This window comes from Crocodylus porosus, unplaced genomic scaffold (genome assembly GCF_001723895.1).
Source record: "Crocodylus porosus isolate Cpor-Errol unplaced genomic scaffold, CroPor_comp1, whole genome shotgun sequence".
NCBI classification, from domain to species: Eukaryota; Metazoa; Chordata; order Crocodylia; family Crocodylidae; genus Crocodylus; species Crocodylus porosus.
The window spans coordinates 28,711,114-28,732,199 of NW_017728951.1; the positions used below are offsets into that span (position 1 = coordinate 28,711,114).

A 21,086-nucleotide genomic window follows, 5' to 3' on the forward strand; every position below is an offset into this window, starting at 1 on the left:
TTTGGTAGCAAGTTTTTGATTCTGGATATCCACTGTTTAATATTGTGTTATTATTAGGTTTATATTGATTCTTACTGTTGTATATTGTATTATAATCATTTTCATATTGATTTGTATCATTTCATATGGATATTGTATGGCTTAGGCCTGTGTTTGTAAGTGAATCAAAGTAATGTCAGGTTTCCATTTTGCATGTCAAGTCTCCATTTTGTGTCCTTTGTCCCCTGTGTCACAACTGTATGAGTTGTGTATCCCTCCCATGTAACTTGGTTCCCAGATGAACGAGAGTGATTGGGAATGATTGAAATACAATGGAAGCAGGCCTCTACTGAATGGCCTGTAACAGCTGGGCCATTACCTCGAATTGATTCATACAGGAACCACAGACCTCACCCAGGAACAGAGACAAGAACCCAACGTTTGAAAGACAAAAGACCCTGCAGAACCAGCAACTCTACCACTGTACCCCACTATTACAGACATGCAAAACTGCACATCCCTGCGTGGAGCACACAGGCTCAGTACGCCAGGGGCTGACCCTTGCCTGGGCATGCCTCCTGTCACTAGAGTCACACAAGGTCTGCCTCTATAAAAAGGGGCAGTGAAGACAAACCCAGTGGGATGCCCTCTACATCTGGACCAGCACCATGCCCCACCACCTATCCACCCAGAGACCCTTCAGCCGACCCCCCTCTGGACAACACCTGCTGGACAAGGTTGTTGTCTGCTGGAAAAGGTTGTGTTTTATGTAAAAGAGCTGTATGACTGCTCAGAGCTCCAGTATGAAACTGGGGATAGGCCTCTTGAAAGTCTCTGGATTAGGGTTGGGGGGGGAGGGGGAAGGACAACAAGGGTGATGTCACAGTGCGTATCTGCTATAAACCATCAGACCAGGAGGAAGTAGTGGATGAGGCTTTCTTCAAACACCTAGTGGAAGTTTCCTGATCACAGGCATGGTTCTCATGGGAGACTTCAATCACCCTGACATCTGCTGGGAAGGCAATACATCAATGCACAGGCAATCCAGGGACCTGTTGACGAACGTAGGGCATTTCTCAACCTGTGGGTCGCAACCCAAAAGTGGGTCACAAAAGTATATGAAAGGGGTGTAACAGACTTTACAAAGAAGGTTGAGAACCACTTGTCTAGGGACAACTTCCTGGTGCAAGTGTTGTAGAGGCCAGCCAGAGGCCATGCTCTTCTTGACCTCCGGCTCACAAGCAGGAAAGACTTGGTGCAGAATGTAGTAGTGGATGGCAACTTGACCAGCAGTAACCACAAGATGATTGAGTTCAGGATCCTGAGGAAATAACGGAAGAAGAGCAACAGAGTAAGGAGCCTGGACTTCAGTTAAATGGACTTTGACTCACTTAGGGAACTGATGGGCAGAAATCCCTGGGAGGCCAGTCTGAGAGGGAAAGGAGTCCAGGAGAGCTGGATGTCTTTTAAAGACACCTTACTAAGGGCACAAGAATGGTCCATCCTGATGTGCAGGAAGACTAGCAAGTATGGCAGAAGACCAGCTTGGCTTAGCAGGGAATTCTTCAGTGAGCTAAAACACAGACAGGAAGCTTACAATAAGTGAAAACTTGGACAAACAACTAGGGAGGAGTATAAAAGCATTCCTCAGCAATGCAGGGATGAAATTAGGAAGGCCAAAGCAGAACTGGAGTTGCAGCTAGCAAGTTATGTGAAGGGTAACAATAAGAGTTTCTAAAAGTATGTCTGCAACAAGAGAAAGATCAGTATGGGCCCCTTACTGAATGGGGAAGGCAACCTACTGACAGATGATGCCTTTTTCACCTCAGTCTTCATGGCCAAGATCAGTTTCCAGACTACTGCACCTGGAAGCACATTCTGGGGAGGAGATGAGCTGCCAACAGTGGCAAAAGAACAGATTATGGGGTAATTAGAAAAACCGGATATGTACAAGTCCATGGGGCCAGAGGTGATGCACCTGAGGGTGCTGAGCGAGTTGGCCAATATGATTTCAGAGCCTCTGGCTATTATCTTTGAAAAGCTGTGATGATTGGGAGAAGTCCCAGATGATTGGAAAAGGGCAAATATAATGCCCATCTTTAGGAAAGCAAAGAAGGAATATCCAGGGAAATACAGACCAGTCAGCCTCACCTCAGTCACTGGAAAAATCAAGGAGTAGGTCCTCAAGGAAACAATTTCTAAGCACCCGGAGGAAAAGAAGGTGATTAGGAACAGTCAGCATGTATTCATGCAAGTCATGCCTAAGCAACCTGATTGCCTTCTATGATGAGATGACTGGCTCTGTGGATGAAGAAAGAGCAGTGGACATGATATATCTTGACTTTAGCAAGGCTTTCGATATAGTCTTCCACAACATGCTTGCAAGCAAGATAAGGAAGTACAGGTTGAATGAATGGACTGTAAGGTGGACAGAAAACTAGCTGGATTGTTGGGCTCAAAGGGTAGTAATCAGAGGCTCAATTTCTAGTTGGCAGCCAATATCAAGTGCAGTTCCCCGGGGGTCAGTCCTGGGGCTGGTTTTGTTCAATATCTTCACCAACGACCTGGAATATAGGATGAAGTACACCGTCAGCAAGTTTGAAGATAACACCAAACTGGTGGGAGTAGTCAATAGGCTGGAGGGTAGGGTTAGGATTCAGAGAGGCCTCAATAAATTGGTGGATTGGACCAAAAGAAATCTCATGAGGTTCAATAAGAACAAGTGCAGAGTCCTGCACTTAGGATGGAACAATACCATGTACAGGTTGGGGACTGACTGTCTAAGCAGCAGTTCTGCAGAAAAGAACCTGGGTTTAAACTGACAATAAACTGTGCCCTTATTGCAAAGAAGGTTAATGGCATACCAGGCTTCATTAGAACGAGTGTTGCCAGCAGTTCAAGCAAAGTAATTCTTTCCCCCTATTCGGCACTAGTGAGACCACATCTGGAGTACTGTGTCCATTTTTGGGCCCCCCAACTACAGAAAGGATGTGGACAAATTGAAGAGAGACCAGTGGAGGGCAACAAAATAGTTACAGGGCTGGGGCACATGACTTGTGAGGAAAGGCTGAGGGAACTGGGCTTATTTAAACTGAAGAAGAGAAGACTGAGGCAGGATTTAATAGCAGCCTTCAACTACCTGAAGGGTGATTCCAGTGAGGATGGAGCAAGACTGTTCTCAATGGGGGCAGATGACAGAACAAGGAGCAATTGCCTCAAGTTCCAACAAGGGAAGATTATGTTAGATATTAGGAACAAACTCTCTCACTAGGAGGGTAGCAAAGCACTGGAACATGTTACCCAGAGAGATTGTAGAACATCCATCCTTGGAGGTTTTTAAGACCAGACTAGACAAGGGCTTCAACAGGATATCATCAGGGATGGTGCTGCTTTGAGCAGAGGGTTGGACTAGATGACCCCCTGAGGTCCCGTCCAACCCTAATTTCCTAGAATTCTATAGTTCTATGATACTATTCCCTGCCAATAGCAAAAATGTTGAGATTTTTTATTTTATCCCACAGTGTAAAGAGTCAGATAGCAGTCAAGTAGTTCCCATTAGTTATATACAAATGACCTTATAAAGACAAAACTAGCTTCTAGCAAATACCACCATCTTACTCATTTCTTAGGTGCAGATTTTTTGAACTCACAGAATTTTCTCTCTCAGTTTCCTGGGAACTCACAAAGAAAAACAGTTGATTAGTTTCTTTCCATGCCTGTGAAAGGAAGGAGAGGAATATACTCCAGCAATTGAAACAATTATGCATGGCTGTCAATTCATACCACAAGAAGAGGCACTGGCACGTAAACAGGCAATAGGAGTAGACATATTTACAATGGTGTTAGCCTTGGTTATCTCTATAGCAACCGAGAAGGAAATGCTTAAAATATGGAGACAGTCTGGCAAGCAAAAGAGTTGACTGAAGAGGAGACTGAAGAGAGTTGATAATAATATCCTGTAATAATCTTTCTATGTTAGGGGCATAACAATAGACATGTTTTTCTGCCTCTGACGTAATGACCAAAAGTCATTATAATGTATATTACTCCCCTCCGTATCTTTCTTATTATTTATAAGATTCTTTGACCGGGGTCCATTTTATTTAGGACCAATCTGGTCAATGTCTGTTGTCATTATAATAACATAAGTATAATAGCATAAAGAATATTAGAAATAAATCACAAATGAATACATACATAGTAACAATAATAATAAATGGTATCAATAATAAAAATGTTGCACATGTTATAGCCAAATGTTGCACATGTTATATTTCTTCCCAAAAGACTCAAGAAATGCATTTGCTCATAACAGCCTAGCTATGGCTATGGGTTCCAAAATTACTCAAGATCCAAGATCGTAGGCTTCCTTTTTAGGAGTTGAGAGAGGAGTTAAGGTTTATAAGGAAGCCCCCTACAGATCAAATCTATTTTTGTTGCTTAGCTTCCTGCTTTTTTTAATTTTTTCGTAACTTTTCCTCACTCCCATTCTGTTCTGTCTGTGCACATCCTTCTGTCTGTGCACACCACACGAGTCCTCTGCACAGGTTCTTTCCTCTTCTCCTTCAGACACTCTGTCATTTTTTCCCATAGATTCCTAGATGCTAGGTTCAGAAGGGACCTCAACAGATCATGGAGTCTGACCCCCTGCCTATGCATGAATGAGTGCTGGGGTCAGATGACCCCAGCCAGATGCCTATCCAGCCTTCTCTTAAAGACCCCCAAGCTGGGGAGAGCACCACCTCCCTTGGAAGCCCATTCCAGATTTTGGCCACCCTTATGGTGAACAAGTTTTTGCTGAGGTCTAGCCTAAATCTGCTCTCTGTCAGTTTGTGACCATTGTTCCTTGTTACCCCAAGATGCGTCCTGGTGAACAGAGCATCTCTGATTCCTTGCTGTGTCTCCTTAATGAATTTGTAGGCGGCCACAAGATCATCTCTTAGCTTTCTCTTGCAGAGGCTGAAGAGGTCCAGGTCCCTTAGTCTCTTCTCATAGGGCTTATCCTATAAGCCTCTAACCATATGAGTGGCCCTCCTCTGGACCATCTCAAGCCTATCCACATCCTTCTTGAATTGCAGCACCCAAAACTGGATGCAGAACTCCAACTGTGGTCTGACCAATGCTGCATATAGGGGAAGTGTCACCTCCTTGGATCTATTTGCCATGCATCTGCTGATGCATGATAAAGTGCAGTTAGTTTGCTTAGGCCATTCTTCTTCTCAGCCCCACCCTCCTAATTTTTCCTTTCAGCCTTCTTTTTTGAGGGTGTCTGTCTCCTTTCAGGCTCTACTAAGCTGTATTTCATGCTCAAGTCCTTACCTCTCTGTCACCTGCCCATTATCCTGAGAGATGAAAGGAGCAATACTGTTTTAACACCAACTTGACAAGACAAAACCAGCCACTAACAAGCATGCTCATGCCCCCCGCATGTCTGCATGTAGCCTACCAATCCACCATTCTCTGGGTTCCTTCATCTGTCCCTACAGACATATACACAGCCCTTCCACTCCGTTCCTATGCTTCATCCTCCATTAACTTTCCCAATTCCGTCCCTCTTCTGACCTTCCCAACCCTCAATTTCTGTCTTAGTTCTTTCCTCCAACCTACAGGCCCTAACCTTATTGGTCTCTCCTGGTCAGTCTCTTTCCTTCTGCCTTGCAGAGATCCCTAGATTTGCAGTTCATCATTTTCCTCTCATTTCCTTTTCTTTCAGTTCTTTTCCCCTCTCAGTTCCCTCTCAACTATTTACTCTGCTCTAAATATCAACAAAACCTAAGGGTGTTGTGCTTCCTCCTTTGAGGTTTCCGGTTTTGGAAGACACAGTCACACCTTGTCACATATGAGGAACATGGAAAGATGATTTTTCAAAATAAAAGCAGTTTGAGTTTCTACATGGCTTTTAAACTTTCTTGTTAGTGCATACAAATCTCTCCCTTATTTTCCATATGTCACATATTATAAAATGATGTGTAGAGTTTTGAGGGGTGAGGAAGTTTAAAGGCCATATTGTTTTATTTTCATAGTATAACCTTGATACTATGCACATGCAAAACCCAAGCAATCAATTCCACACAACTCACCACTCCCTCCCTCTTCCCAAGACAGTCCAGCAAGGACAACTGACAGGTATAACACATGTGGACATGGTTTTACATGGTGTATTTTAGCCATGGTTTTATCTATCCAAACTATAGCCTCTGTTCTTCTCCTCTTTCAGTCTCTGTGATTTTCTGTTTTTAGTTAAATCACTGCTGCTTTCATAACTGAAATAATATATTTTTTTAATCTCAATACACAGCACACATAATGATAGAGGCTGCTTATTGTGTTTGTCTGTTTACAGGAAACAGGAAGAAACAGAAGGATGCAGCTCAAAACAATCACTTTTTTATGAGTGCTTTAAAATAAGCTGTATTTCAGGGGTGTACTTGGTAGCCGTGTTGGTCTGAGTCAAAAAGACATACAAAAAACTAGAACTCTTAGTTCCAAACTAATACCTTTTATTAGACCAACTGGAAAATGGCAAGAAAACTGTCCTTTTCTGCAAGCTTTTGAGCTTAAAGTCCCTTCATCAGGCTCTGGGAAAAGTGTAGATGGTACCAGATGGCAAAAAACCCCTATAGGTAGGAAATAAATTTCATTTTTGCACAGAGGGAGCTGAAGATGGAAGGCTGTCCCTCTGGATCCAGCTACTCAACACAGCTCACAAAGACACTCTCATAGACCCAGAGGGACAGCCTTCCATCTAAAGCTCCCTCTGTGCAAAAATGAAGTTTATTTCCTACCTATGGTGACTTTTTGCCATCTGGTACCATCTACACTTTTCCCAGAGCCTGATGAAGGGACTTTGATCCCAAAAGCTTTCAGAAAAGGACAGTTTTCTTACTATTTTCCAGCTGGTCTAATAAAAGGTATTAGTTTAGAACCAAGAGTTCTAGCTTTTTGTGCGTCTCAAAATAAACTACATACTCTCAATTCATTTCATATCGCCTCAGAAGCTGGGCTCTCCCTTTGCTTAATTAATACTTTTGATTTTATAGTTTAAAAATTAAAAATAAATAATGGTTATTATTCTGTTCACCACAGGCCTCACCACATTCCCCTCTGGCCTGCCTTATATCTACTCTGCTCCTCCAAGTCAGTTCTGTCAAGTTGACTACTGCCTGTTGATGATGCACTAAGGCAATCCTACATTCTCTGTTGCTGCCAAGGCCTGTCAAGTCAGCTGCCTGTCAAGTCCAGGCCACAAAGTACACTCATGCAAGAAGAGCTATATGGAAGGATCAGACTTTCTCAGATCAAGACCTACACACATAGCCCTTTAGTCTCCTTGCTGAATTTAGCCTCACTACCCAGAGTATACTTCTTGTCTAAGGCTGACCTGTTTCCCCAGTAACACATTGTTTAATTTTCATAACCCATTTACATTTACTATTTTCATATTTTTACTTAATTTTTTGCAATTTGCTGCACCTCCTGGATTCAGTTGAGGCTAAAATGAAAATATTAAAATACCTCCCAGAAAGGAGCTGAACATCAGTAAAATTCCATTGAGGCTCTGGGGTTGGTACTTTCAAAGAGTGTAGGCCAAAACAAAAAGTACAAGAAATGCTCTTGAGAATTCCTGTGCCTATAAGATGCCAGCTCAGTTCCTCAGTGATTAGGATTCTTTTATCCCATGAGCAGATATCTGGAATTCAGGGCCAGGTCTATTAGAATAAATTGGTGATTAAGTTAGAGATGTCTGATCCAGTCCTATTTATTCCAAAATGTCTACAAAGGCCTGTTCCTCCACATACAAATTGAAAAACCACAAGAAATGGTTACTTGCCTCTTGCATCCAACTCTCATGTCAAGCAGCCATTGCTTTATGCTTTTCTCACAGGCTCTCATGTCTTAAATAATGACCTAGCCATGCAGTCAATCAATCAACAGTGTGCCAAAATGAGGAATAAGCCACAAAGTTATTATACTATTTCTTATCATGCCTTTAATTGAACATGTGGCCAGCGCTCAACTTTTAGAGCACACAGGAGCCTTTCAAGATTCCTGTGTGCACCAGAGGCTGGGAGGCCCCTTAGCTGATGAGGGCTTCCAGCTAGGGAACACACCATGCACTGGGAGCCAAGCTTGCTGCTTGCCAGGATCAGGGTCTTCCTGCACCAGCAAAATGGTGCAATGTGATCTCATGCAAAATCTCACAATCTTGCCTCCTGCCATGCATGTGTGGGATCCCACATTAGATCCCATCATGCCTTTACTTTAACATCTGTTACACCAGAGTCATACAACATGAACAAGCACTAGGAAGGATCTAATGCTTCCCTATTGTCTCCCTTTGATACACCTTCTCTTTTACCCAGACACATACATACCCACCAGACAATACCCAACGCCTTTGGATTAACATTAAGTAAGCATCCATTCTTTTACATTCTTAATTAAACTGAACCTTTGGTAAACATTTAGGTTTACCCATTACTAGTTATAACAGACCAAACAGTCAAGTCCATAGCTGGACAAATTTCCAGAATTATCAATGGAGAATTGGATCTGACTATAAGCTGCAGGAGTTGGCTAATTAGTTCCAAAGACTTAGTATGTCTCAAATTACGTTAGAGACTGCCTTAATAGAACACAAATTGACTCATCATTAAACTGTGCTAATATTAAAATGGTCATGAATCTTTACAATGTCAGTTATTCATGGAGATCCTGCATTACACATGCTTTTCAGTAAGGGGACTGTGAGTTAAAGTAACAATTTGGTATTGATTTGGTTATATCTTATTGTATGTTACATGACTAGAGAAAGACCTTAAGTAAATATCAACACAAACTCCCAAAGAAACTGCTGTTTTACTAAGAACTCATTCTATCTGTACAATCTGCAAAAGAGTAAAAAAACAAAATGTTATTTAAAAGTATCCACAGTTGCTCCTTCACACAATTATGAGACAGAGATGTGATCTAAACAATAAAACAGGAGACACCATCATCATAAGGATATAATACTATAAATTATACTCAACAGCAGTTAATATTGTTTGTATATCTTCTGAATAACCAGACAGACATTTATAAATGAGAACTAATATTTTATAAAGCAATTGTATCCAGTTCTCAGGGAATCAATCTACATATTTTCTTACAGTCTGTCAGAAAACTTGAGCATGTAGTTTGGGTGGAGTTTTTGCCCTACAAAGAAATGGCATAAACTATAGTTGCAAATTCACACTGAAAAATGTCAAGGCATAATTGCAGTTCAATAGCTTTAACTGCAAGCTCTACTAAACTGTTCAGACAAATAACTCAAAAGAGTCTCAATTAAATTGGAAAGTATACTGAAACACATGCAAAAAATATCACAACCAAGCATTTCACCATCAATAATAACCTTAAAAAGAACAAAGAGAATTTTGGATACATGAATGTCACAAGCATTGCAAAAATTTTTATTTTAACCACACCAGTTAAGAGCAAAAAAATGACAGGATAAAGAAAACTTAGTCCAAAATGTAGAATCCAAGCTAATATGCAGAGGAGTAAACATATTTTCACTCAAAGGAAGGAAAGATAAGTTGATGAGAAACAATTAGAAATTGCTAAGATACATCTATATAGGACAGTTGATGAAAGCTACTGTCAATCAGAAAGACAACGTGAAGTTGATTATGATAGCTAGGCAAAAGAACATTCAGAAAGTTAAATGATAATATGAAGAGAAAGTCCCTTTATGGTTTAAAGACTTTTTATGCCCATGTATCAAACCTCTATAACACAGAGAACAAAAAGACATGTAACTGGCTATAGGATAGAATAACATTACCTGAACAATGAATTCATAAAAACTGACAGAAGAACAAGTGAGTTGAACAAGGTAGTAGAAGATATCATAGCTATGAAGAACAAGAGGTACGTTTAAGGCTAAGCCAATACCTAGCAACAAAGCTTGAGAGAGTCCAAAAGAGGGGCCACACACATGATTAGGGCCTAGAGACCAGATCATATGAGGAAAGGCTGAAAGACTTGGGACTGTTCAGCCTGAAGAAGAGAAGACTCAGAGGGGACTTGATGGCAGCCTATAAGTATACCAGGGGCGTACATCAGGGCTTGGGAGAGCATCTATTCACCAAGGCCCCCCCAGAGGAGAACCTGAAATAATGGGCACAAACTGACTGAAGAGCACGTCAAGCTAGACATAAGGGAAAACTTCTTTACAAGTCAAGTGCCGAGGGCTTGGAAGAGGCTCCCCCAAAGGTGATAGTCATCCACCCTAGCTATCTTCAAAAAGTGTCCTGACATCCATCTTGCTGGCAGTCATCAGATCCCAGCAGTCTTTCCTGCCCAAATGCAGGGGGGATGCACAAATATTTGTGCATTTATAAGCTTCTTCATGGCACTCCTCAACACAGTATTAAGTCCCCTCAGAAAAATAAGGAGGAATTATTAAAGGAAATGCTTATGGGGGAAGAAAATATTATCCCCTTTCACTTGCAAATGGAAAACTGAGGTGCAGAAACAAGGAGATTTGCAGAGGCACCCGGTTACCATTGTGCCCCGCTCTCCTACATAACCCATTTCACACACAAAATCCAGATCAGTGTTTGGAATGGAACTGAGAGATCTCTTCACATCCAGTCCAGAGCAACTGTAAGACACCAACAAGAAATATGCTAACAAGAAATTGTTCAACATCTTCATCAGTGACTTGGACAAGGGGGTAAAAAGTACCCTGTTCACATTTGCTGATGACACTAAGATGTGGGGGAATGTGGGCATGCTAGAAGGGAGGAATAGGCTGCAATTGGACCTAGACAGGTTACAAGGGTGGGCAGATGAGAACAGGATGGGATTCAACACCAACGAGTGCAAAGTGATGCACCTGAGGAAGAACAACTGGCACCATACCTACAGGTTGGGGAGCTCCATTCTTGTCAGTACAGAGGCAGAAAAGGATCTTGGAGTCATCATTGACTCCAACCATACCTTGTCATGCATCCACAGATGCATCTCAAGCAGGTCCAAGGAGGTGATCCTCCCTCTCTATGTGACACTGGTCAGGCCGCAGCTGGAGTACTGCATCCAGTTCTGGGCGTCGCACTTCAGGAAGGATGTGGACAACATGGAGGGTGCAGAGGAGGGCCACTCGCATGATCAGGGGTCAGCAGGGCAGGCCCTATGAGGAGAGGCTACAGGACCTGAACCTGTTCAGCCTCCACAAGAGAAGGCTGAGGGGGATCTAGTGGCCTGTTACAAACTAGTCAGAGGGGACCAGTAGTCACTGGGGGAGTCCCTGTTCCCCCAAGCACCACCAGGAGTGACTAGGAATAACGGTCACAAGCTGCCAGAGGGTAGATTCAGATTAGACATCAGGAGGCGCTAGTTCATGGTCAGGGCAGCTAGGGTCTGGAACCAACTTCCAAGAGAAGTGGTGCTGGCTCCTACCCTGGGGATCTTTAAGACAAGGCTTGACAATCACCTTGCTGGGGTCATTTGACCCCAGTACTCTTTCCAGCCATGGCAGGGCTCAGACTTGATGATCTGCTCAGGTCCCTTCCAACCCTGCTAACTATGAAACTATGAAATATGCTAAAACATAATTATAACTCAAACCCCCATTGTACAGGTTCCTACTGTAAGAATTACCCAAGATTCCCTGACTCAGCACAGCCATGGCATACCCTATTACAATTTGAATCATGATTGCTTTCTGGGGCACTATCCTACCAACCACTACAGCAGTTCAGAATTTTTCATGAGACAAATGTGTTTCCTGCTTCAGGATGAGAAGTTACTCTTAAAGAGGTCAGCATTATCCATATTTTCTTTATTTTTTTTGTATGCAGGACAGTTTTCAATACCTCCATATAAACACAGGTAAAAAAATTATCAACTTTTGCCAAAAAATTACATTTTTGGAAAATTAAGGCTAATTCACAAGGTAGGATTAAAACATGTCACTGATGCAATGGCATATTTGCAACAGCATATTTGAATAATACTTCTCACTTCCATATTAAACATAGCTACTCTCTGTAGTCCATGGCTATGTCTCTACAAGTTTTATGGTGAGCTTAATACTGCCACCAAGAAATAAGTTCCACCCATTTGTGTCTAAACTGGGAGCAGGCCTGAGCAGCTTGGAGCTTCCCTCAGTACACACTGTAGCCTCTTCAGCCAGTGAGGGCTAAGTGCAGTGGTGGGGCACACACTCAGGTCCATTATGAGACACTCATGAGCTGTCTACACTGCCCACCTTGTAGATTTCCATATATAAGAAGGTTATTATAAAAAGAAGGGGGTGATCAATAACATATCAGAAGGATAAAAAGAAATCAGCAAAGAAGATTTACTTTATCAGGAAAAAATCTTTTTAACAATAATGATAGTGAAGCACTGCAACATGCTACCTGAGGGGTGTTACCAAATGTCCTTCACTGGAGGGTTTTAAGAACAGGCATATGGCAGGGATAGGCTATCTGATTTTCCATGTAGGGGTATGGACTAAGTGATCTCGAGGTCCCCTCCAGCACCACATTACTATGATTCTACAATTATTTTTATACCCCACTAGCTGCCAGTTGGCAAACTTTTATAGAAATAATTTTGAATTACCTTTTACAATTTTCTCTGTGGATATATTTATACTAATCCACTTTAATGTAGGTTTTTACTTTAGGAAGGCTTTTCTTCTCCCCCCCCCCCCCCCCCAACCCAGGCATAGCAAGCTTGTCATTCACTCTAACAATTAACCACATGCGAGTGTTTGCAGGGAGACAGCAGATACAAGAAACTGCTCTTTTAACTTACTTGGAATCAGCTCCAATTTATGCATCTGGGAAGTGTTTTAATCTGCATTGGGTAAGCCATGTTCTTTTTATTGTTTTGTACATACTGGGAATAAAAACATCTGTACTAGTATTTATATTCTTAAATCTTTAAGAAATACAGATTTTGTTAGCATGTATATTCTTAATGAAAATGGTGTTTCAGTGTAAACATCCAGGAAAGGAGGTGAGTAGCACTGTACCTGCTGCTTTTTTAGTAAAATTGAATTTGACTGTAAGGCTTGCAATAAGTTTCCTATGGTAAATCATTATATGCTGGATAGTATGAAGCAGTATTTTAGCAAAAAAATGATTAATGGTATTATCTGAGAGTTTATTTTAGTGCATTTGCTTGATGCAATGATTTCTAATAAGCTGCATGAAATGCCAAAGAGTTGCATACTGTAAGAACATGTATAGGCTATGATTAGCATTTTCAAAGCTTTAGCAAGTAAAAGATTCAAGTAACAATTATAGTGGAGTGACAGCTCAGCTATAATTAAGTTTGAGACCCTCCTTCTGTTTAAAGGTCTTATATATGTATTCTAAACTCCACATACCTACCTGTATCATCCTGAAGTCTGTTACATCTCACGAAGGTGAAGAATAGGACTAACATGCCAAATTTGGGTCATTTTAGCCAGAGAATCCTGAGATACAGTCTAACAATACATTTCCACACATTGCCCCAGTTGTTCTTCGTTGCTTGACATTTGCCAAGTCTAATAAACTTCTCCTTCAGGAAAGCAATGCAACAAGCAGTACTGACAAAACACTTGAGCTCTTTATTTAGGCACAACCTAAATTTGTGAACTAAACAGATTACACCATGTACATTCAGGCAGCGTGGGTGGATTCGGGACTTTGTAGAGGAAGGTGAAGGAGCAGCTACAGGTGCTGCAGGGGTGGCTGAACCCTTGCTCCCAGATACTAGCCCTTGCTGGGTGGGCACAGCAGCAGCAGCAGCAGCAGGACTTTTTAAGTCCCTCAATCAGATAAGAATCTCCCCCCACAAGTTCCCCTTTCTTTCCCTCTGTGCTCAGCAACAAATCCCCACACCTGCCTGCCCCTGCTGCTGCTTCTGGCCACAGAGCCTCCCTGGAGCAGAGTGGTTATGAAGCCCCTTAGTCAGCAGGGACAGTGGCAGGGGTAGGAGCAGGGACAGTGGCAGGGGTAGGAGCAGAGGGAATGGGAGGGGAGTGAATGTGCCACAGAGGAGAATGGGGGGGAGAATTTTTACTCTCTTCAGGGACTTAAAACAAGTCCTGGGCTGCTGCTCCCAAGGTGCCAACTGAAAAGGGAGTATGTCTACACCACTGCACCCCCCTCAGAATCTGCCCCTGGTGGGCAGAGTAGCCAAAAAAGTTTTTAGCCAAAACAGCTTAACGCTCACCTCTACGTCCCATGGCAGGTGGAAGGCTCATGGGGAAACGTTGAACTCCATCCATGTTGTCCACTCACATTTAGCTCCTCAGCAAAAAGCTGGGGGGAGAAAGTAGGGTGAGAACCTTGCTACTATTTGCTACCATAAGTGGTGCTCACTGAATATAGCAGAAAAATTAGATGCTCAGAATATTTTCTATAAAGAAATTAAATTCCACACATGAATCCTTGCTGGTAGGTGAAAGGGAGTAGGTGAAAGAGGAAAATAGCAGCTTGGAGATATTTTGAGGAGAAGAAGATAAACATGGATGGGTAAGGGGACCCATCTCAGGATGAAGTGGAAACGGGGAAGGATGGAAAGGCAATTAGTCCACAAGATGTGATGTGGCATTGTATTAGGGGTGAGGATGCCCATGGAACCCATGCATACACCATGATTTGAAGGGCTTTGTGCTCCTTCTCCCATGTCCCCCTACCTAGAAGCCAGGATCTGGGTATTTCCTGCTCCTCTGGGTGTATTCTGCACCTATCTGTTCCCCTTTCTCTGTCTCTCCATGTGAGCTGGAAAATAGGGCATGCCTGCCCTTCTGAGGGTCCCTGATATGCTTTGTCTGTTCCCCTGATATGAGCTGAGAGCTGGGTGACCCTGTTTTTCTGGAGGTATGTTGCCCCACACTTCCACCCATCTCTCCATGGAGTAGCCAGGATATGAGAGAGGGTACTCTTTCATAGGTGCAGAGGGAGGAGGCCTGATCTCCTCTCCCCGTCTTGTGCTATGTGTGTCCCTGTATAGATGTCTGAACATCACCACTTCCCCACATGAATCTGAAGAAATTTCATCCCTTCCTCTGAGGAGGTGAAAATAGGCTCACTGGATGTGTGCACCAAGAACATAGGGCTGAGACTGGAGTAAAGAGCTAAGAATGGCCATGCTAATATATCACAGGATCCCAATAACTAGCACCAGGAGGTGGGCAACAGGAACACCCTGGGTGCCTCCAGATGAGTGGGAATGTGTGCTTTGCAGCACCTCAAAGGTTTCTGAAGCACCACAAAATGCATGTGGTGCATGTTAAAAGGTTCTCTGTGCTGGATATTTGCAGAGTGGAGCCAAAATTAAATACTGGGAAAACCTGGAATCTAAAAATTTGTGCCAAAAAAAAAAAGCAGGGCAGGGCACATGGCTACAGCATGCTCCACCTGAAACCAGAGCCTGGCCAGTCAGAGCCAGGCTCCATGTATCTGGATTGTCCTCACTGCAGCCCCAGAAGGCTCCCAGAACCCCAAGTAATGCTGCTGGGGCCAGTCCAGGTGCTGGCCCCGGCCTCCCCTGCCCCACCTGGGGCAATTTGCCATGCCCCAGAGCGCATATGCAGGGTCATGCCCCAGGAACCAGTAGCAGCAGCACAACTATGTGCCACTGCTGTTTGTCCCCAGGGAAACACACATGTGCACTCATGGGGACATGCCTCCTGAACACACCTCTCAGAACTATTGGTTCAAGTTATATACATCTCCCTGGGGTTTTTTACTCAGGGCAATGGGACAATTTGAAACCTTCCTTCTATTAAAGGAAATTGCACTCTGTTAAAAAATCCACATCCACATGGGGTGCCCCAGAGGGGTGTTAGGAAGAGTTAGTTGATGTCCTGTCACCTAAGGCAACAGTACACAAGATATAAGTACTGGGGAAGCATTCCTTAACCCTGACAGTTCCACACATCCTTACCTAGTGAATAAAACCATGACTTGCATCAGGCCAAGAAAAGAACATCAAGTTCACTGAGTAATTGCAGGATCTTAGAAGACTCAAGATAATAGGATTTTTTTTACCTAATTCGGCTCTGAACCAGATCTAAACCACAGGTGAGTCTTTATTGGGGTTTTGGGTAGAGAGGGATTGTCTTCTTTTAGTTTTTAGTTTCTAGTAAACCAGAAGCTTCTCTTTCTTGTCAGTTCTACCTATACCCTTTTGAGGAAACAAAAATTGAACACGTTATTCAACAAGGAGTTACGGTCTACAAGTAGGCACCAACTTGATTGCTCAGGTTCTGGTAGTTCCTATACTTATAGTTGGGTTTTAGCCCCTCTCCTGCAGAAGGGCCTGCATTCTCTCCCCTCTTTCTATGTGGGTGTCAAGATCTAAGGAGGAAAGACTGAATAGAACCCAGGAAATAAAATTTTGTAAATGCCATCCATGCATATGGTGGGCAAAAATATCTAGAGATGGAGGAAGACAACATGGCAAGAAGGAAAATAGGTAAGAAAGGATGAGCTGTGCTGAACCTGGTTCAAGCAGGGGTGCAGAGGGTGCCAGGAGTTCAGATCCTGGTTCAAGATAAAATGTAGTAAACAGCTCTCCAGTGACTTGCTGTCTATAATATAACAGCAGAGGGCACTAGACAGCAAGGAGCAACTTTTTACATGGCAGTGGCTTTCAAAAGTGGTAATGGCTCAACAGGACAGGAAGGAACAGCGAGCTGGAAGAAATGGCTGGATGGAGAGCTATAAATTCAGTATCCCAGCACACTCCCTGCACACATAACTTCACTCCACGATAGCTGCCTGCACCTCACAACAGCCAAACACTTGCTAAGCTCCAGAGAAAGAGCACCCATGTTATTCTGTAAAACATTACCACTCCATTCACCACTTCGACAACCCCTTTGCCTTTACAGACATGATGCCATATAACACTTAAGTTTCATTAATTCATTATTACATACACAGGTCTGCCCTGACCCCACACAACCGCTGACAAGCACCAAGCCCCAGTAGTGATACAACCTACATAACAGTGCTGAATTAGGCGTACAGGATCTCTCTCTCAAAGGATATAAGTAACACTTTGCTTTGCTTTGCTTTGCTACACAGGTGGGAGTCAGGCAGAGGGGCTCAGCTGTCTAGGGGGCATTTCCTTCCAGGAACATCTCACGTTCCAATCACAGCTCTGCCAAGATGCACTTATTAATGCCTTCTTCACTCAAGACAGTCACACCTAACACAGTGAGAACAGCTGGAAAACTTTACAGACAATTCCCATTGGCTATTGCTGGCTAGATGTAAGAGACAGGGTTAAGTCTGTGTAAGGGTATATCTTAACTGTACATTTGCTGGTTTAAGCGTTGCTGAACTCAGCATTGGAAGGTCACAAGGTACAACCACACAGCCTCAAACAGTGATAGCAAAGGGTTTTTATCATTGACTATGGTGAGTTTTACAGCAGTTTGGCTTTCATTAACATTATGGTAACTAGTAAACCTGCTAGCCACCCTAGGGCAGAAACAAAACTTCACAATTTGAAAAAGGACAAATGGGCAAACGTTTTAGGTTAGCTGGAATCATTCTAATTTTTTATATGCCACTTAAAGCCAGTTTGAATTTGGAAATAACACAGGAAAAGTCTGTAGAAAGCAGAATTAAATATTCCAGGGTCTCCAGCCTTTTGTAGGAGTTGTTATATTGCTTCTGTTACAGAGACTCAGAGCATCTATGCTCAAAGGCTGTTTGTTTCAGCAACTGCAACTGCACCTTTGCAATCTTGTTTTCTGATCCAGAGGATACCCTGTGTAACTTTTTCCTTATTTTAAGGTACATTTATTGAATAAAAAATAAAAAAGATTTCATATACACACACAATTTGTTCTCTACGTGTTAAAAAAATTACAACAAAAGAAAGGATTGCTTTTGAACTCTTATCACATCAAGTGATTTATTTTAGTTTAAGAAAACTGAACCCAGGCATTACACAAAGACTGAGATAAATTATGTGACAAACTGGAAGTAAAAATTCTGTACCTAAGCTCTTAATTTTTTGCTACAGTATTACAGTATGAGATGTATGTCGGTAGTGTCAGATGCAATCTATGGATTTATCCAAGTGACTGTGCAAGAAGGAAAAAGGTAAGCAAGAGCTGACTGTCACTAACACATTTATATAACTTACGTGAAAAATAAAACAGGTGCTGCAAACATACCTATCAATAAAAATGTTGAGAGTCTAGAACTATCTCTGTATCTGGCTTCCAAACAGATCTCTTCTCAGCCAACTTCAATGGCAATTTCTGCCTATATAATAATGATTTGATTTAAGCTTGTTGCTATGTACTTAGTTGCTCTCAAAATGATCACTGTGACAAAGTAAGCAATAATCAGTTGTTCTAAATAACTTGAAAACAGCATGTGCATTAAGCAAGCAAACAGGAAAAAGTTGCAAAAGGGACTTCCTCTTTGGATTTCCACAGCAGCTGAGTGGCGTTTAGTAAAGCAACTGTTTAAATTACTAAACACAGATCAAATCCTCCTCACTGGATACCGACATGGCTACAAAACTCCCCACTCGAGAGGAATGTGAGACTTGGATAACTTCTCAGATTGCAGATCTCCTAAGAGAGGTACTAAATATAGATGTCAGACTGTAAACAGAAAAGTATGAATTCAACTAGAAAATGGGTTGCTGGTCTTATCTATACTCTGTAAAATTTGTATGATTACTCTGTCCTAGATAGAAACATAGATACAATGCCAAAAGACATTGTAGTCAGCAACTGCAATGATCAAGAACGCATCATTTGTATTAATATTCTAAGTTTCTTGATGGTCTCTCAGTTTTTATTGAGATTTAGGTCATGACCAAGACTGATTGTTAAAAGTAGCAGACAGGGTTATCGTGAGAAATACCCACTGAGAAGGGATTGCATATCATATTTTATTTCCTTGTGGCAACAAGTAACTATTTTATTAGAAGGAGGCGTAATTTTTCACTGACCGTCACTTTGTAATATACAGCATTTATTTAAGAACCTGCTTTGAATATAAACCCACATTAAATTCTAAATGCTAGCTTCAACTTAAGGGTCCTTTTAAAGTCCTTGAGCTCTTTTATTATTCTTTTGCTTCTGTTGTACCTTTCCTATTTATGTAATTCCCTTTTTATTACAGTCAGGTAGCTTGAAGCATACACAATATTCTAAACTTGTTGTCAGTAATCTCTTCCCTACTTGAATAATTCCCTCTAAAATATATATTCAAGTATTTTTTTATGCATGCCAGTTTTTTTCCCTTTAAACTGTTGAACATTGTGGTTCAAATTTAAATGTTACCTGCTATTAATCCAGACATCAGAGCCCTGTGTTTCACAGCACGTAACTATTTGGTAGTCTCCTTTCATGTTTTGTCTTCATGAATATACATTTCTCTGTACTTTTTTTAAATGCGAGTCTTATCTGCTCTGTTATAACAACCTATTCAAAATCTACTACAGCAAAAGCCATCCCCTTTCATACAGATTTTAACAAATCTTTCATATTGATTTGCATTTGAAATGAAACCTTTACACCTCTTGGTGAACAGTTACTGAATAAGTAGCCCCTCAAAAAAGAATCAAAGTACTTAACCCCCATATAGTATTAGTGAACATTGTTTACAGCCATCTAACAACTCTCAGTAACTATATACAAGAATATAAGACAGGAAATGAATAAAAGCACCTCAGCAACCCATAAACTAAAATGGGGATTTAGGTATGCTGTAACTTCCTGGGTTCACATTTGACCTTGAAAACTGAACTAAGTCTTTCAAATTTCCATACATCTTTTCTACACTTACCCTATGCCTATCCTTATACTCCCATCATGAGTTTAACTAGTTGTATGTTGACACATTAAATAACTGAAAAGCATTTAGGTCTGACCAAGTCTTTTTGCTGTTCTATTAGTCCCAGCTTGACATTTCAACATGATAAAGAGTTCAAGTCCGGATCACTTCTACCACCTTCTAAATATGTTGCATGTTACTATATCAAAGCATTCCTAAAATCTATACAGATTATTACCATAAGCTTCTTCTCTATTGGAATTATTTCTTATTTTTTTCCAGCCAATTTATTATTCTTAATTCAATCAGAAGTGATTTCTTTATTCTATTTCTGATTATACATTTCCACTATATTGTCCTAAAGCAAAAAAATCCATTAAAGCTTTGTTCTTAAATCTGTTATATTAGCTTGTATCCCAAGCCTCTCTTCATTCAGATGTGCTTATTCTTTAAACAGTAGATCTCCAGCTGAAAATATAAATCCTTTTACTAGTGACAGATAATGGACAGAATCAGCTTTAGTGCTAAAGCTACAGCTTTTAATCTGAAAGTCCTAAATTCCAGTCACTGGAGGAACAAATTCTTTACAAATAGTTTTATATACGCCAGGTCTTCTAATTTAAAAACATGAAGGTAACTGCCAAAGTGTCTCACTGCTCTGTACGGTTGCCACAGCAGTAGGATAACAACCTACTAATGCTGTCAATTACACTCCTAGCTCATGAGGCAGCAGTCTGTGTGGTAGAGGTAGACGTCCTACCTGCTAATGATCCAGCTACATGTTAATATGATGCTGCGTGATGGAATTCCAGTGCTCCTAGTTGAGGCCAGTCAAGTCTTTAAACCAAATATTTTGCAAATAGTCTTTAATTATATGTCCTTTCTTCTGGGTGCCTGACTTGAAACACTTTTATCACGTGCACTGACAGCTACAGAAGTCAAGGGGACCTATGCTTTAAACATAGCAAGTGTTGTTTAATGCCAACTATTTTGAAAAATCAGGTCTTGGCATCTCAACCTAGGCACATAAAATTAGTAGTTACTTGACCTTAACCTCGCTGTACCTCAGCTCCCCATATGTGAAATGGAGTGATAATATCCCTTTCATTTTACAAGCATTTTCTGAAAAATAAATTATTTCATATTTGCGTAGCACGGTAATAGTAAAATAATGAGTAATGTAGAAAAGCTATGAAGAAATTAATAATTATGTCTTTAGTGCAGGATGTGGATAGTGTACACTAAGTAAGACAAGAGATCGCACAAGAAGCAAAATGTTGAACAACTGCTTACTCAGTG

General features: G+C 41.5%; 2 protein-coding genes and 1 long non-coding RNA gene across 14 annotated transcripts in view; 1 reads left to right on the forward strand and 2 right to left on the reverse strand.

The window, feature by feature from the left end:
• Positions 1–21,086, reverse strand: part of DNTT (DNA nucleotidylexotransferase) — a 332,847-nt gene that overhangs the window by 266,935 nt on the left and 44,826 nt on the right. For 2 of the 8 annotated variants that reach the window (XM_019555832.1, XM_019555831.1), the window contains one exon: positions 3,598–3,695. The exons of 3 other annotated variants lie outside the window; for them this stretch is intronic. In XM_019555832.1, the coding sequence (XP_019411377.1) occupies positions 3,598–3,601 (4 nt within the window). In that variant the 5' untranslated portion in view covers positions 3,602–3,695. Of the gene's footprint in view, positions 1–3,586; positions 3,696–14,202; positions 14,292–21,086 lie in introns of all 8 variants that reach the window. 3 more of the 8 variants (XM_019555839.1, XM_019555830.1, XM_019555834.1) reach the window with 2 other exon arrangements.
• Positions 10,254–12,869, reverse strand: LOC109324046. Its single transcript, XR_002104837.1, has 2 exons — positions 12,793–12,869; positions 10,254–10,630 (listed from the first exon to the last, which is right to left on the reverse strand). It is a non-coding gene; the product is annotated as an uncharacterized LOC109324046 (long non-coding RNA).
• Positions 12,724–21,086, forward strand: part of BLNK (B-cell linker) — a 160,705-nt gene continuing 152,342 nt past the window's right edge. For 3 of the 5 annotated variants that reach the window (XM_019555821.1, XM_019555822.1, XM_019555823.1), the window contains exons 1-2: positions 12,724–12,843; positions 18,485–18,586. In XM_019555821.1, the coding sequence (XP_019411366.1) occupies positions 12,739–12,843; positions 18,485–18,586 (207 nt within the window). In that variant the 5' untranslated portion in view covers positions 12,724–12,738. The remainder of the gene's footprint in view (positions 12,844–18,484; positions 18,587–21,086) is intronic. The other 2 variants (XM_019555824.1, XM_019555825.1) reach the window with 1 other exon arrangement.